At 39.3% G+C, this 17,326-nt stretch overlaps 1 protein-coding gene across 5 annotated transcripts; it reads left to right on the top strand.

The window, feature by feature from the left end:
* Window positions 1-5,332: 5,332 nt before the first annotated feature.
* On the top strand, window positions 5,333-16,670 carry LOC106154298 (carnosine synthase 1). Of its 5 annotated transcripts, XM_087017623.1 has the most exons (10): window positions 7,520-8,310; window positions 8,616-8,685; window positions 9,896-10,017; window positions 10,584-10,872; window positions 11,124-11,425; window positions 11,728-11,929; window positions 12,305-12,504; window positions 13,299-13,413; window positions 13,746-14,005; window positions 14,342-16,670. In XM_087017623.1, exons 3-10 carry the CDS (start codon window positions 9,910-9,912, stop codon window positions 15,596-15,598), a joined length of 2,733 nt encoding a protein of 910 aa, XP_086873749.1. In that variant the 5' UTR covers window positions 7,520-8,310; window positions 8,616-8,685; window positions 9,896-9,909; the 3' UTR covers window positions 15,599-16,670. The 5 variants fall into 5 exon arrangements, with proteins under 5 accessions (XP_086873747.1, XP_086873746.1, XP_086873748.1 ...); XM_087017621.1 differs by lacking the exons at window positions 7,520-8,310; window positions 8,616-8,685 and adding an exon at window positions 5,333-5,452; XM_087017620.1 differs by lacking the exons at window positions 7,520-8,310; window positions 8,616-8,685 and adding an exon at window positions 5,355-5,439.
* Window positions 16,671-17,326: the final 656 nt, after the last annotated feature.

Here is a 17,326-nt window from a genome sequence, read left to right on the forward strand (position 1 = left end):
AGTCGGTGGCCATATTTGATCTGTTAGGCCGCTGTTCTAAATGCGCTCTCTGACCACAAGGTCAGCCAGCAGTATGTTTCAAAATTATTCTATTCTCTTTTCAGTTTTATAGGCCCCTGTGATATCACAGGATACCCTCCTTTCCGCCACAAACACACGGCCACACACACACACACACACACACACACACACACACACACGCATGTGTGCACACGCCTTAAAAGAGCTGTATAGTCGCCTGAAGAAAGAATCTTTTAGTTTCCAAGGCATCTGATACTTAGGTCATATTGGTCAGTAATTGATCTTCATGTCAAACTGATTTTTTCGCAGGGAATCTCAAGTTTGTTACACGCCTCAGAAAATAAAGAATTTTATGTTAACTCAAAGTCAACACAGTTGATAAACTCAAATGAATTGAATTGAATTAAAATTCCGTTGAGGTTCCTTACATGTCCTATAGCTCAAGATCATTGATGAAATATTCTTAAGACAAGAAGTTGGTAATATTGCCATGGGATAGATTTCTGTAACCACAAGATGCATTTTTCAAATTTTGTAACTTAAAATACAGGGTGGCCAAAAATGTATCCTTTTCCTTGTGTCAACACCCCCCCTGGTATTTCCCCATTAATACATTTTCTTCTGTTGACTTATCTCAAACCTAATTAGAATCTATTTCACAACAATCAGCAAACAAGACAGGCATTCATCTGAAGGTTGCATCAGTAATTCAGAAAGAAGCTGTGTGAATTGAACATCACATTTATGATTTAACAGTATTCTTGAAATAGCGACGAAATAGATTTTCGTATCAAATACAAATCTTGCATCTGTGATATTTTCCTGAAAAACAGCACCCAAGCAAGTATTCTACAAGTACATTAAAATTTGTGTGCAATCACATAGGAAAAGAAGGGAGGACAAGAAAGACTCTTGTGCAAGCGTGTATGTGTATGTGTGCGCGTGCTTGTGTGCTAGTGCGCATACGTCTTTGTTAGTGTTAAAACGGGTCTCAAATACATGGGGAAAGTCTGTCTGTTTATCAAGTTAAACGAATGACAACATCAAAACTTGTGTTTTTGTTTCATGGCCAGATTCATAAAATAACATCTCGGATTTCAGGCACACCAGAAAAAAGATGTTGTTATGTACATGTACCTTTTGTTAGACATTCAGATGATAGTATGACATTTTCCAATTCAAATTGTTTTCAATTACATTCACCAGTGATATAACCAGCATGGTGTTGTGTAGGGAATGCTGCTATGAATACAAATAGCGAAAAAAAGTCATTACAGCCGACAGTTTTAGCAGGGTCCCATTGTGTATTTTCGTTACCCGCGGGAAGGCCTATTTTTATTTCTCGAGATACGTGAAATGTTTATATTATTTAGCGTGGTCTGTGAAGCACACAAATGCCTGTCATATGTTCAACATTTTTCAATTTACATATAAATGTGTTTTCAATTATATGTACATTGGCCTACGTGTTGATACTAGAGCGGTGGTGACTCCTGCAGGAAATACATTAAGCTGAAAAAAAATTAATATAAAAGAGGACTGTCTGAGTAGAGGCCTGACCCAGGAGCTAGAGCTGCCACGAACACGTCTTTGCTGAATCCATTAAAGGAAGGACTAGAAAGACAGGAACTTATTTCTGCGGTAAGTGAAGAGTTACTATATACGAATTTTAAGCGTTTGGTGTACCGTGCATGGGCCTTCCGCTTAATGATGACAAATTTTAACTAGATGTCCCTTGAGGGTAAACATTGTAAATGTGTTCAGTTGTTGCCACTATATATCCGCTACCTAATACCATCATGCAATTTCAAATAGCATAACCGATATTATACAACAGGGTTTTATTTCATTGTTTCCTTTCATTTCATTTTTCGATCATTATGAACTTCAGGGGCTGATTTATTTCAGGAATTTGGAGAAGGTGCAGTTTAAAAGCCTTTCTTCGGCTGACAGCGCGATTGATTTGTTTTATTTTGGCATGTGTATTTTACTTGAGTTGTGTAAGAATCTGGTAGAAGCAATATGTGAGCGCTACGGGGAATGTACTCATGGTATTCAACAGTGTATTGATTTAAAAGGATATTGATAAACGTGCCTGGTAACAGCGTTCGTACAGTAGCGCGGGTAGGGAGCTTTCCATCCAAACGCTAAAATTCTTTCTCCAAGTTATTACAAACCTGGTGAAACACACACACACACACACACATATGGACGCTCTCGGTCGCACGCAAGCCTACACGGATTACATACATTCATATATACATTTTTTACCCAATATTTTACCATTCAAATATTTTCATATATTCTTCATAGAGAAAAGATGTTGAATGATTACCAAAATCAAATGAATAGCTTTTTCATAAGGGAGTCATTGGGTGGTAGAATATACATATTTAATTTTTTATTTTCTCAAATTTTCACCTGCAAACTAACAAAAAGTGCCAATGTATCTTTCATTAAGCATACATCAAGATAAATTCATATGCTGAAATAAAATAAGATCTTTGAAGTTTTGTATGTGTGTGTGTGGGGGGGGGGGGGGAGTCAGATTTTCATAACGGAAATTTGATCGGGGAGTCAGATTTTCATTATGATCATTATGAAAATCAGACTGGGGAGTCACATTTTAGGGGAGTCAGATTTTTATGGTACATCGGGTTTATTCAAATTACCAGCTTTATTAAATATTGTCTGAAGCATGTTGTTCAAGGTATGTGCAGCAGGCCGTGTTAAATGTCTGGTCCCGCCGCAAAGTGGCCTCATTTTCCTCCAATGTTTATACATTGTACAGTGGACGACGTGTTTTATAGCATCATGTTTCGATTTGTTGCTTATCGCTATGACCAAGTCTGGCCTGGCTCTTGTTCAATTTAAGCGCATGGCTGCACGTTCTAGTCGAGAGGTGATGAAAATTGAACAAGGAGTTGTGTCATACACCTCTTTCATCGGACTTAGACCCCATTTCCAGAGATTAGATCGATCTACTTTAGATCGACCTTACTCCCTGGGGGTTCACGCTAAATAGCTATCCGCCGAGCGGACACGAAAGTTAATTACCACCTTACAGCTTGTAGTAGGCGGGACGGACATTTAAGCCGGATTATCTGACAGTAATCTAGTGAGACTCCCCGCGGGGATAGATCGATCTAAAAGCTCTGGGAATACAGCCACAGACTACGGTTTACTTATGAAGTGGATGGGACTCGACATCAAATATCGTAAGAGCTGGAGGGCAGGGGGTTGAACCCACCCTCGGGTCCTCACATTATTAACCACGTCAGTCAGCACCTCAGGAAACAGCGTGGTGTACGACATCACCCTTTGTCGCTGTTTTTTTAATGATTAAGCCCGTGTCATGCGCACACACATTACACTAGTAGTCACTAAACCATAGTTATAGTTGAGTCAGCAATGACTACTGAATTACTACTGATATGAAAAAGTGTAAAAAAAAAAAATTAAATAAAAAAAAAAAAAAAAAACGCCTCCATTCAATTTTTGGGCTTGGACAATATTGTGACGCGAGCCCTCCCCTCGGGAGTCGGGAGAGATGTTGATTTTCCCCAGGGAAAGTATATCCCAAGCACAAACGACAAGAGTGGCTTTCAAGTAAGACAAACAGATTTAATAAACGTAGAAATCGATTATAAAATTTCAATAAAACGAAAGCAAAGTTAAAGACATTTGAGTAACTCGTACGCATTTAAAGTCATTCATGTTGCTCAGTTCAAAATTTCACATAGTTCACAGTTTCTCTTGGAGTCCATAACATAATAATAACGTCGAACTAAATCTCAAATATAAATCTTGATAATAACGGAAACACTACTGAATGGGTCCAGTCCTCTGTCGCGGCACAATGCTTCGTTTCACATGAACAGTCCTGGAGAATGGGCTATGTATCCCCTGTAGACTCAGGCATCCCCACCTGCGGCTGCTTCACTTTACACGAAAAATCCTGGAGAATGGGCTATGTATCCCTGTAGATTCAGGCATCCTCACCTGCAGTTGCTGCATGCCCGGACGCTGAACAATTAAAGCGATAATAAACCAAACGTAAGATAACTCAAATAACTCAGCAAAAAAGTTACACGAAGGTCTCCAGTCTTCTTGGCTACGGCACATGGCTTGATTACACACAAACAGTCTTGGAGAATAGGAATTTTCCCACCTGGAGTGGCCTGCTCTCAGGATTTCCACCTGCAGTATCCGACTGTCAGGAATTTCCACGTACACCTCCTCATGCATTGGATAGTCAAAATCGGTAAGAAGTTCTCCATGCCCGGCTGCTGGTCAACTGAGCTAAAAACGCAAACAAAACCAAAGAACTAAAAAATAACGAAACTAAAGAGTTTTCCCAGTTACGCTAACGCATTACTGGAGTTGCGGTCTGGTGTGGCGTGATAGACCCGTTCCGTGACAAAATCGTTCTGCACTTGCGCATTAAGGGTAGATTGCAAGAAGGAACTTCCGGTATGACGATGTCGTCCTAAGTAGGCGCTATGTTTGCACTGAACTATGATCTTTCAATATTCATAATTCATTGGTTTTCGCCATGAGAGAGTATGTATTTGATAATCTTATAACTACAGTATACGGGGGAATGTTGGAAATGAGCTTTTGATTGTGACTGAACTGTTTTGCTCTGTGAGAAAAACGTGGTAGATCTTAGGGTGTATTCCCAGAGATTTAGATCGATCCAGAGATTAAGATTAAGATCGACCTAACTCCCTGGGGGTTCACGCTAAATTGCAGTCAGCCGAGCGCGCACCATAGTTAATTACCCCCTACAGATTTCAGAAGCCGGGACAGACGTTAAAGCCGGCTAAGCTGACAGTAATCTAGTGAGACTCCCCACAGGGATAGATCGATCTAAAATCTATGGAAATGGGGTCTAAGACTCGTAGTATAAATGTTTTCACTTAACAATGTTCTTTCAATTCAGAGTTAAGTAATTTTCGTTAAAAAGAAATAGTTTGTTTGATAATTCTATAACTTTCTCTACGGGAGAATGTCGGAAATGCATGTGCAGCTACGTACTGTAAGTCAACGGACTGCTACCCCCGCGTGAATAATCATCACGTGACACCGGAAGACCAGTGTAACTCACGTTTTCGCTTTCCTGTTTCTCTTTGCACGTCTTTTCTTCTCTTTTCGCGTCTTTCTTCCTCCTCGTCTTCAACCCGACATTAACGCTTCCACTCCAACGCTCTCCTTGCGTTTTTCCTTTTTCCACGATCTACGTTTGCGTACGTTGTACGTGAGCATCATTTACATCTAGGTTTCGTCCCCAATGTTGTTTGTTTACATTCTGAGGTCACGAGGTCACGCTATCTATGTCAAGGCTGTATGACGTAACACATGTTCTCCCATGGCGGCTCCCATGTTCGGCTGTTTATGCACGGCAGTGCGGTAATAGTACGTATTTCAGGTAAAACAACGCTAACTAGAAATAATCTTCATCAAATTACAGAAAGGGTCGGGGTGCGACCCGGTCACGTTACAATATTACTAAAATTTGATGGTAAACTTCAAATTCACCAGTTAATGAATTGTAAATATGACAGCCTTTATCTAGTCCATGCGCTCTCTTCTATCCGCCTACATCATACCAGTATTGTTGTCTCTAGACGTACATGAACAGATACAGATACAGATAGTCCAGGCCAGGGGGTGGAAACGTCAGTACCGGATATTGGTTTGTGACCTTGAGGGGCAATTAGGCTTGGTCTTTGCGGCACGCATGAACAGTACTACCACACCTGGGTCTTTTGTTTTTGACAACTGTTCACTCGTCAACGAGGTGATTGTTCAAGACTACACACTGATATCTACTAGTACTACCAGTGGCTTCATTAGTCACGTTCCCACAATACATGGTTTTCTGTCTGTGCGTACATACCGTGAATTTGGCCAGCCTCACTGACGAGAACAATGGACGTTTCTCACCCCTCTCTAGGATTACCCCTGTCCAGGCTAAATAGACCACTGTAAGAACTTGTGCGGATATTTTTTCTCTGAATGTTGACGATTATTTTGGAGTTATGAAATGTCATGATTCTAAACGGTAAAGAGATGCACATAGCTAGATTTCTTCTGCAAATTTGGACTAAAAAGGTTAATGAGATTAAATAGGGCGTTTATGTCTAAGATTATTGGCGGTCATTTTGGTTGCTTCGTGTTACCCATGCAGGGATCCTTCTAGACTATTAGTATGTTGCTTAGGAGACTTCAAAGAAATTCAGGGCAAAAAAAAAAAAAAAAAAAAAAAAAAAAAAAAAAAAAAATGTGTTGCAATTTTCTCATGGTTCACGAGTATACTGTCCGCAATAAAATTCGTTATCCAAGCTGTCGGAAGCCCAGTGTGGTGGAACAAATTACTAGTAGCGCACATTAAGTGATTGCAGTTTTGTAGCCGGTGTTAGAAGGAGGACAGTATGTCACCTGTACAATGTAATGGGGAACGGACTACAGTTCCTAGCGGACTACTATTCCTGTTATAATTAACACGCATTCACAATACGAGTATCAATATCAACTGGTAAGGATGCAATGCATTTCAACAAAGGCGTCTGTCTCATTTTTGTGAAAGGTGTAAGTCAACAAATGTGTCCTTCTCGGCTTACAATATACTGATATAGTTTTTTCCCTAAAAATTGGCCCCCAGGTGTCTGAAGCACGTGCACGTTATTAAGGGTGTCAGAAGCAGGTCATGTTAAATGTCTGATACCGGCGCAAAGTGGTTTCATATCTTCGTTCCCATGAAGCAGACGAGGTGTTAAATAGCATCATTTTTTCCTATTTGTTGCTGGTAGCTATAAAAAAGTCTCGCAATTTGTATAATTTATGTATATGGATGCACGTACATGTACGTGTCGAAATCCAGTTAGCAATTATGCAAACTGAACAAAGATTTGTCTCACACCCCCTTCATCTGAGACAGACTGCAAATGACTTAAAAGCAGATGAAACTCGACACCATATATCATAAGCACCGGAGAAAAGGGGGTCTAACTATCCCCCACTTTTAACCACGTCAGCCATAAATCAGAAACAGTGTCAGGTAGGACTCCCAACCCTTTGTCGTTGTTTTTATTATGATTAAACGTAACATATACTGAAAAGCTAATTATCTTGCCCTTTAAAATGTTTAAACCCCTCTAATAAAAAAAGTGATCCATTCTGTCTACCTTGTTACAGTGTATGAAATTCAGGAAATTACTAGCCAGACCGCCGGGCAGGTAACTCTAAAAAGTTAGCAGCCCGGCCATATAGTTACCTGCCCTAGTTACGATAACACCTAGAGTTAAGAGAGGTATACTGAGGGGGTCTAGAATGCATTCTTGGGAGAGTAATTTGGAAATGAAAGGGCAATATCGTGCCTTATGTATGGAAATTTAGAAATTGTTTGGAATTTCTACTGTCAGTGTTGGATTTAGAGGGGGTCAGGGGGCTCCTGACGCCCCCCTTTTACGCCGTTTTTTTTCAAAAAAACTCACCTCTTGAAATAAGACTTTCACTAGTTGAATCATAGTTCTAAACCATACCAAATGGCACCACTCACCATCTAAAATACCAAAAATGTTCAGGGCCCTTTAGCGGGCGGGGGAGGGCGGGGGTAGTCAATTCAGTTTATGCTCACCTTGCAAGCTGTCTCATTTCTTCTTCAATAATTTATTCATAACTTTTATTCCGATTTCGTGATATCATTTGATCATAATTTTCGCTTTTCTGTATAGCAACAAGTATGACCAAATATATATATTGTTGTCAAATAAATCGATCTCTGTGCTAACAATAAAGAAGAAAGAATATAGCATGTAGCGTCCCTTTGAATATCGCTTTTAAGCTTTAAAAAGCGATCAGGAACAGTCCTGCACGCTAATGGCCCATAGACAGTCCTGCAGGGCCCCGTATCTCGAAAGCATTGCTTATTGAGAAAAGCTATATATATCACATAGAGGCTACAATATATAATATGGGGCAAGTATGGGCGAGTTATTGGATCGAGATGGTTGCGCTCGATCGCAATGCGTGATACTTTCGAGTTACGGTTTTACAAAAAATGTTGCCGCTCGACTAATTGCAAATCGAAGTCACCTTTCCATTGGCCCCAATTTGTTCTCTTTCGTTTGGTTCTGTCGTAATCTTTGTTAGTTTTATTTCTTTCCTCAATTGTTTTTCTTTTGTGAACTTCTCTATCGGACTTGATAGAATTTTTTTCATTTTTGACAGCCCAAGATGAAAGCACGTGGGAAAAGAACTACATCTGACGCACGGCGTAAACTCGTACGTTCACTTATAATTTTGGGATTCAATTTTTTTTGTAAAATTCTCCTTTAATTTGCCTTTATTACTGTTGCTCCGTTGCCTTTATTACTGTTGATTATAAGCACTTCATGTACCTATAAGTCTATTTAATCAATATCATAACTTTTTATACTTTCACATTTTTATTACTCTCGACCTACAAATTGCTACTCGCGATATCTCCTCTACACAAAACAATGACGTAACGTTATCTGCTGTGCACTGAAGCTGGTTAAGAACAATGTGCCTCGTTTCAAATTGTCTTTCAACTTCATATTACACAGACGGAACTTCAAAAACGAGGCCACTGAGAGGGAGACTGTTGGTTACATTTCGATACGAGCGCAAGCTATGGTTAGTTCTTTGCTTCTATGAAAGTGGGTGAAAACAGTGAGTTTATTTGATATTTTGCTGAAATCGCTTGTGAACATAGACAAAATAAAAGGTGAAAATAGGCTGTAAAAATAGCCAGCCCGTCGGGCGGGTAATCTGCAAATCTTACCCGCCCGGCCTGAAAGTTACCAGCCTCGGGCTGGCGGGCAGGCGGCCATTTCATACACTGCAACTTGTTATTATGCCCGATGCGATCCGTCCTTTGGGAGAAAACGTCCTTATGAGAGCGCTCAGTTGTGGCAGGAATGGTAGTCCTTGGAATGGAAGTTCTGGGTCCCATATGATAAGTACAGGTTAGGGTTAGTCTGAGTACTGGGATTAGTATATGAAACGAGTGTCCCCTATAAAAAGTAACGGAGAAGGAACTACGGTTTTCAGCGGACTACCATTCCTATTACAACGTATTCACGATACTAATATCAATGCCAACTGGTAAGGATGCAATGCATTTCATCAAAGGCGAATGTCTCATTTTTGTGAAAGTAGTAAGTCAACACGTGTCTGGCCTCGCCTTTTCGGTTTACAATTTACTGCTATAATTTTTTCCACAAAAAAATTAAGCAAGTAAGGCACGCCAGTGACACCCACAGTTTGTGTGATAATTGGCCGTTATATTCTGTTTTATACTCCAGTATTACCCAGTATGGAAATAAATCAATTGTAATTTATGAGTGATATTAATCAGGTATATAAAAATCATATAAAATACCTGTCGCTGATTTGAGTGAGATGCTCACTAATTAATGGACTGACCCTCACACGGCGCGTTGAAATTCAAGGGATCCCGCACGCGTTTTATTATGTCTCCGAGCCACTTTTTTTCAGCCTGCAAAGCTTATCTTTCCCCATTCAGACCTCAAAGCGATATCGGCAGCGTATCTAATGTAGTTACCTATATAGTATTTCATTCTGAGCCTTAGATCATCGCAATGCCCAAGCCTTCACATATCATGACTTCCTGCGAGAAAAAACCGTCTATATTACGTTTGACTGGAAAAAAGGATACCATTTAACTCAAACATTAGCCGACACGTACATTTATAAAATTATGTTGCTCGATCAAAAAAATATGTGACTTTTTTGTGGATAATGTAAAAACCGCACACGCCGTTTCTTCATCATCATCATTATTATTATTATTTCTTTCAAAAATCAAAATCTCAACTGAAAGAAAAGCGCGAGAAAATGGACCAGTGCCCTGAAACTGACGGAAACCCAACAAACCAGTTCTGGCAACGATTGCAGAGAGGACTGAGGCATTACGACTTGCCGGAAACCGAAGACAGAACGAAGGTGATTTACTTCAAATTTAAAAAGGAATCGTTTTCTTCACTGACTTTTGTCTGTCAACAAATTGTGTGTTTATTTAAGAAATGAGCCAATTCATACCCGTTTTATGTAAAAATAAAATAAAAAAATGGTTGAATATGAATAATTCGCTATTTTAACAACCCATTGGATTATTGAAGATGTTATTTCCTTTGTAATTTTGCACCCCATTTCCATAGATTAGATCGACCTACTTTGGATCGACCTAACTCCCTGGGGGTTCACGCTAAATAGCTGTCAGCCGGGCGGACACGAAAGTTAATTACCCCCTTAAAGCTTGTAGTAGGCGGGACGGACATTTAAGTCGGATTATCTGAAAGTAATCTAGTGAGACTCCCCGCGGGGATAGATCGATCTAAAATCTATGGGAATAGAGCCTTAGTTTTATTGCTCATGAAGTAGCATTGTAATGGGTCCATAGGCCCCTACCAGTCTAATCAGAAATCAAGCCACAAGGTTTTATAAGGCAGTTATATTCAAAATTTGGAGAACAATGTGCTTGCTGTAAAGAAGATCTCATATATTTCCAGAATCCACGACCACATTCAACAATTGAAGAGATCACAATGGTGGTGGTGGGGGAACCATTCACCTGCTTGAGCCTGTGTTTAGAGGGTGGAAAGCAGTGTCCTGGTGGTTTGTTACTGGTACCCTCTTCAGCATGGCTTCAGAAAGAACCCTCCAACAGTTCCAATACTCAAGGAGATCTGCAAACCTTACGAGTACACAAGGCTATTACATTTGACTCCTGTGGTCGAACATTTTTGGACATTTTCAACCCAGCTCGCCGTGTCACTTACTTGATGAACCTTTCCACGGGTAATTCTAATATATTTACATATAGTGTACAGTGCATACATACTTATACACAGTGCATACATATCAATGTCCTTTAATTTCTACTCATTTATCATGTATAAATCAATTCTTACACAAACACAATAATTAGATAACATAACTGTGCAATGTATAAGTAGCCCTCCCCCCCCCTCTCTCTCTCTCTCTCTCTCTCTCTCTCTCTCTCTCTCTATATATATATATATATATATTGAAAACATCTCTTTTGGTAGGTGAAAACTTGTGCGTTGCCAATAATCTGGATTTCGAGATGGATTTAGTATGCCCAGTGGGAGTCACAGAGAAGTTAGCGCGGCGTTTAGATAATCGAATTGTCACGCGCATTCTGACAGCGGACGCTGGCGTAGCCTATCCTGACACCCTGGCATTCTCGTACAGACCAAGAATATCCTACAATCCTGGAACACACAGTATATTTGTGATCCCACTTGAAGATGTACGAGAGAGCGAAGCGACGATCACGAAGGAGCTAGGTGTTTTTATGGGTTCTATGTCGAATAAAGGGATAAAAAAGGTATCTATTTTTTTTAAAAGGTATTTATTTTCGTATAGGTTGGATGACGAAACTCTATTGACATTTCACAAAATCATAAATTTTGAATAGTAAGTCAATGGCATTTTATTTAATTTCACTGCAACTGGAATATAATGGTATTTAATATCTTTTGTTTTGTGTTGTACAAAAATCATACAAAGTATAGTATAAAATGTAAAACAATATAATTCCGCTGTGTTTAACTTACCGCTGAATCTTGATGAAGGCGATAATTGACAACTGCTGTATTTAGTTAGGTTATTTATATTTTTCAACTGAAGGTAGTCGTGAAAGCGCCAGGGTCAGGATCACCTAAAACGTTGTATTATTCTACCAAAGACGTAGCGGGCGTTTACAGCGCTGTGTGGCAGACGCTGATGGCCTTGGAAGAGGCGGAGATGCAAGGGAGTGTTGTTGTGGAGTCATTCTGTGAGACCGCTAAGCCATTGCCAGTTCCTTGCCGGGATTATGAAGAACGCGCAGGTATATATTGTGAGGTTTTAGACACAGTAGCATTTACAACATAAATAATTCTTCTCTTTTTCCTTTTTACGCTGTATCCCCCTTTGTTCAACAGAGGATGGCGACCGTCATGCATTGTTTAAAAATTAGGATTAGGATGTTTTTTAAAATTCAAATTAATTTTGAATATTATTCATTTGTAATTTCATTCAAATATAAAGACGCTGTCTCACTTGCGAGCTCTTAAAATGGCACTCTTCAGTATATTCTACAATATTTAGGATGGCTTTATTAGTTTATGTGCTCTGAGCTGGCTGCTTCTGGCAGTCTGCTTTGTTATAACCAACAAGGCTTGTTTACATCTTTGCATTTTTAATTTTCTGTTATTTGTTTCAGTCGGTATCGAGACCAAGCCGCTGTCCAGCACAGTTCGAGCTGTCGTCTGCTCCACTCCTGACGGGAATCAGCTGGTTTCAGATATCGTCTGCGGCGTTGGTCATGCAGACATGACGCTCCATTGTACCAATACATTTCCGTTGTCATTGGAAAGCTTTTTAATTCAGTGGGGGTTACAAGATGGAGCCAAAATTGAGAAGGTAAATGTACATGGGGAGAGGTAGAGCTATTTGGACATTATTCATTTTTTAATTATATAACATCATTACACCTCATGATACTTACTAGCATTTTTTGGGTGGGGTGGGGTGGGAAGCGGGGTGGGGTGGGGTGGAGGGGCTATCAGATGTAAGTGTTTTTCTTTTTTGCCCAATACCCTATAGAACCATCTTAATCCATTTGTTCTCTATACATAAAGGTCTGAGATGAGCCATTCTTCATGTCTGAGATAACATATATCGAATTAACCAGACCCCCTTTTGGGCTTAATACAGGGAAGCATCTTTTTTAAGGGAGCCCTGACATTAATAACTTTATTAGAGTATTTTTCTTACATAAAACATTTTTAAATATCATTTTTAGAAAATTATCAACATTCTGGGAATTCTTATAATGGCATTCGACGGTAAACAAAAACAAACTGAAACTGAATAAATCTAAAAAAAAAGAAACGTTTCGGTGCAGAGTCTTAAGTCAACAAACATGGTAAAATTTTATTGTTTCCTTGAAAAAGGAGACAGCACAATTAAACTCTGTCTCCTTGTAGTATTTTATACTGGAGTGGGGTCAAGGTCACAAAGGTTTATAAGGTCATCGTTCCATTTAATTTCATATCCATTTTATTTGATTTTTTGAAATTCCATTTCGTTGTTGAAGAATAGTGCATGACAAATATTTATCTCATTATGATTGATAGATATGGAAATAAATTTTACCGATCCAAATTATCGTGCATCTGCCACGTGTTAAAATTGACAAATAATATGACATTCAGATAAAGTCAGTGGTCAAGGAAAAAGCAGAGACCATTCTTGAAAGGTGGATGAGGTACGAAAACAACATGAACAAAGAAGAACGCGGGGCATTATCCGCAAGTACAAGTGTTTTAGGTATGTATATATCCCTTGAAGTAGGTTTTTATGTCTTGTTTTCAATGAGATGAGAAGTACAATTTACCTTCTGGATGATATTCTTCATACATTGTAATAAATGGAATGTGCGATAAACTGGCTCGCTTGCTCTAAAGGCATCAGTCATAACACACCACAAAGCATTTGTGTCGCAAATTAAGAAAAAAGTGTTTATCTGCAAAACGAGTAATATCAATTTGCGTACCGTCTTAAAAGGTGGGTACATCTTTGAACATGCAATTACGAAAACGCTGTCTACGTGGTCCAATTCCATGTAAGATATTGCCTATTAAAAGCTGGGATTTTTGTAGGTGTCAATTTTATCCTGACCCAAAAGGAAGACGGCAGTTACGACGCCGTGGCTATAAGTATCAATAACAGCAGGAAAGCCATCGCGAACACGCAGATCTACGAGTCTCAAAACCCTGCCAAGCTTGGGAGTAGTCTACGACCCCTAGTGGCAACCATGGTGAACCGTAGTCAGAGATTCCTTCTGCGAGGAAAGAAAATTCTTCTCATAGGCGCCGCAGAAAACTTTGTTTGGGAAGCCGCGGAAGAATATGATATTAAGGTAAATTTTTTAATGGAAATGTTTTTTTTATCAATCATTCAGGCGAATGAAACCTCATTTACCTAACAGATGCTATTATAGACTTAATCGATTATACATGTACATGATTTGTACATTTTGTCTCTGTATTCACAATGTTTTATTAAAGATCTATGTTAGCCTACCGAGGTTTATTAATTTTCAAAATGCATTGTTTATAATACTTTGTAAAGCATGACACTTTATTCAATGGTAGACATTTGACAATATATGTGGAATTTGTCCTTATCTATAGGGGTAACCCCTCAATTGTTTGAGGTGCATGCTGTTTATATGTGCTTCGGTCTAATATTTTAGATAGTTTTGATCGATCCAAATCCCAATCACAGTGCGGCTAAAAGAGTTCACAAGTTTATTCAGTGTGATATAGGAGACCACACCCATGATGACGACAATACGGAGAAGATTGTTCAAATAGTACGTGCACATAATCTAGCCATAGACGGCTGCATGACCGTGGTGGAAGATTACGTTCCTTTGGCGTCACTGGTGTGCAAGGCACTGCGCATGATCGGAAGTTCACCTGAGGTCGCAAGGATATCCAAGAAGAAAAGCCTCACCCAAAGAGCTTTAGAAGAAGAAAGCTCTAGAAACAAAATCCCTTTTTTGCCCAACCCCTCTCTGTTTGCCATCAAAACTCTCGAAATTAACCAACCCGGGGATGTGACGGGCTCGTCAAACCTTATCCAATACCCCGCCCTTTTGAAGCCAGAGTACGGGTGTTGTTCCTTTGGAATAGCCTTAGTCAAGGACGAGAAAGATTGTATGAAGCGCTTTATAAGCACCCAGAATATCCTTAGAATGTCGGAGGAAATATGTTTCGGGATGAATCACGGGAACCAAATGCACTTAGCTGAATATGCACAAGGAATCAAACACGGAGTAGAGGTGGTCGTCTTTAGGGGCAAACTTATAGCGGCATTCATCTCAGATTGTGGTCCTTCACGCCTCCCACTGTTCTTTGAGACTACAGCATGTATGCCCTCGTGTTTACCCCTTGATAAGCAACAGCAGCTAGTTACAGCAACGTCCCAATGTCTTACCGCAATTGGTGTCACCGACGGTGTCTTTAGCGTTGAGTTTAAAACGACTCCTACGGGACCAAAACTGATAGAGATAAATGGGCGGGTGTCTTCGGTGTTCTATCGCAATTGGATACGGATTATCTACGAAGTGGACATCCTTTTCCAAAATTTTCTGATCGCGTGTGGGATTCAACCGTGCGTCCAACCGCTAGAGCCTTCTTGCCAACTCATGGGGGTTACGTGTTTCCAAACAGCTCACGCCAAAGTGCTGACACGACCGGGAGTTGCTACGCCAGATATCCTTGTCGAAGCTCACGAGCGGGGAGAAATAATATTCTTCGACATTAGCCCGCCTGTAGAGGATGAAAGAGTTCACGAAAAGGAATTATGCCAGATAGCCGTAAAAGGAGAATCAGTAAGTGATGCGAAGAGAAAGCTGTTGGCAATATGTAAGAAATATGGCGTCGACAACCCAGAGTATCAAGTGGAACACATGCTTTCCACATTTGTTGAGTTTCCAAAACTCTAAATGAAATGTCTGCCACTTATTTGAAAATGGATTATACTTTTTCTTAGAAGTTTTGCTAAGTTTACCGGTAGCCGGAACGGCGGGTTAGAATCAATTCAAGATCCATAGATACCCTTCCAGCAATGTGCATAATAAGGGCGGTAGGTGTGACACTTTTGTGGTAGAGGAGCACAGGTATATAATAATATAAGATTTTTGCCTAAGGAAAATAGTGGCTGAATGTTGTTTGAAATTATAAAACACTGTAACTTTTTGATCTAGGGCTCCGGTAAACGTACTATTTTCAAAAATATATTTAGTGATTAACTATATCAAAATAATGGTTCAAGGATGAGAGGGCTTGGTTTGTGGTCTTTACTCTCCCCGACACATTTCTGTGTTCCGTTGCAATTTGCAGGAAACTACCCCTTTTTTAATATTCAGACAGGACATGCTCTGACTGGATCAGTGGATATTTCTGAAATGTGTACTACATGTTATGTAGTACTTTATATCAACAGCAAGTTCGATATGGAAGACCTGTTTTCCAGTCACTACTTGGAAGCTGCATGCATGGTCTTTTGAGCACCTTATTTGGATATTTTTGGTGTTGGACACAACTGCTTTATCATTATGGTTATTGCCGTTTCTTTACTGTGCTTTACTTTTATTTACTTGTTACCATTATTATGGATTTTCATCATTTTGGTTGTTGATACTGTGTATTTACATTAGAATTTAGTATCAAATAGTTAGACTCGAAGATAAATTTGTTCAAAGAGACTGCATATCGTAAAGAAACTAACATGCCAGTAAGGAAAAGAGTACAAGTAAGAGAAACAAAGAGTGCAATTACTGTATAGTTACATGTGACAACAAAAGAGTCTCGTTATCGTATTATTGTGATTGTATTACTTTAAGTTGTAAACTATATGGTCCAGTATCACACCGTTGCATAATAAGGAAATGGCAATAATTTGATTGACAGGAAACAATGGAGAGTTATGGAAAAAACTTAGTAACAATAGATTGCGTGAGAGCATAAAACTTACGCTAAAACTAAGTTAAGGATTGAAAATAAATTTAACAAAAGGTTGTTATGGAAAGTTTTGAAAGTAACAAAGAGACAGTGTGAGACATCGTGGTATTTGAATGTGGCGTGATATATAGGCTTAAAAGGAATATTTTATGATTGTTAAATCTGAATGCCCGAATAAACTCCCATGCTGACAAAAACGGGTTTTTCTCCTCACTATCTCCAAGTGGTAAAACAGCATTGCCATACCATTTTTTTTGTCAAACAGTACTCAACAATTGCCTTCAAGTTATAAAATAATGTCTTGTCGCTTGAGAGAGCTGATAACAGCCAGATGAAGCCAGACGCACCAATGACCGTTGGTGATGCTAGACACTGAATATGGGGCGTATAACTCTTTCACAGATGATAATTTGGGAAATATGGAGATCAGATCCAAATTACGTTTTAATCGTTTTTGCATGACTTAGCATCAGCCAAGTATTTTTGTTTGCTTTATTAGAAGTATTCAAGTAAAGAACTGTAATACAATAACACTGAAAAAAAATTAAAAGTCATTAACACGATTGAAATTATTGTTTCCTAATCAGTCAGAAAAATAGGGAAAATGAAAGAAAAATGATTCGGGAAAAAATATGAAATTTGAAATTTCAAGAATAAGATATAGAGAGATGGTGGCGCATTGGCTTGTGTGTTGGACTGCTCATTCCATT

Source organism: Lingula anatina, chromosome 7 (assembly GCF_051362555.1).
Source record: "Lingula anatina isolate TDL-2025a chromosome 7, LinAna3.0, whole genome shotgun sequence".
NCBI lineage: Eukaryota > Metazoa > Brachiopoda > Lingulata > Lingulida > Lingulidae > Lingula > Lingula anatina.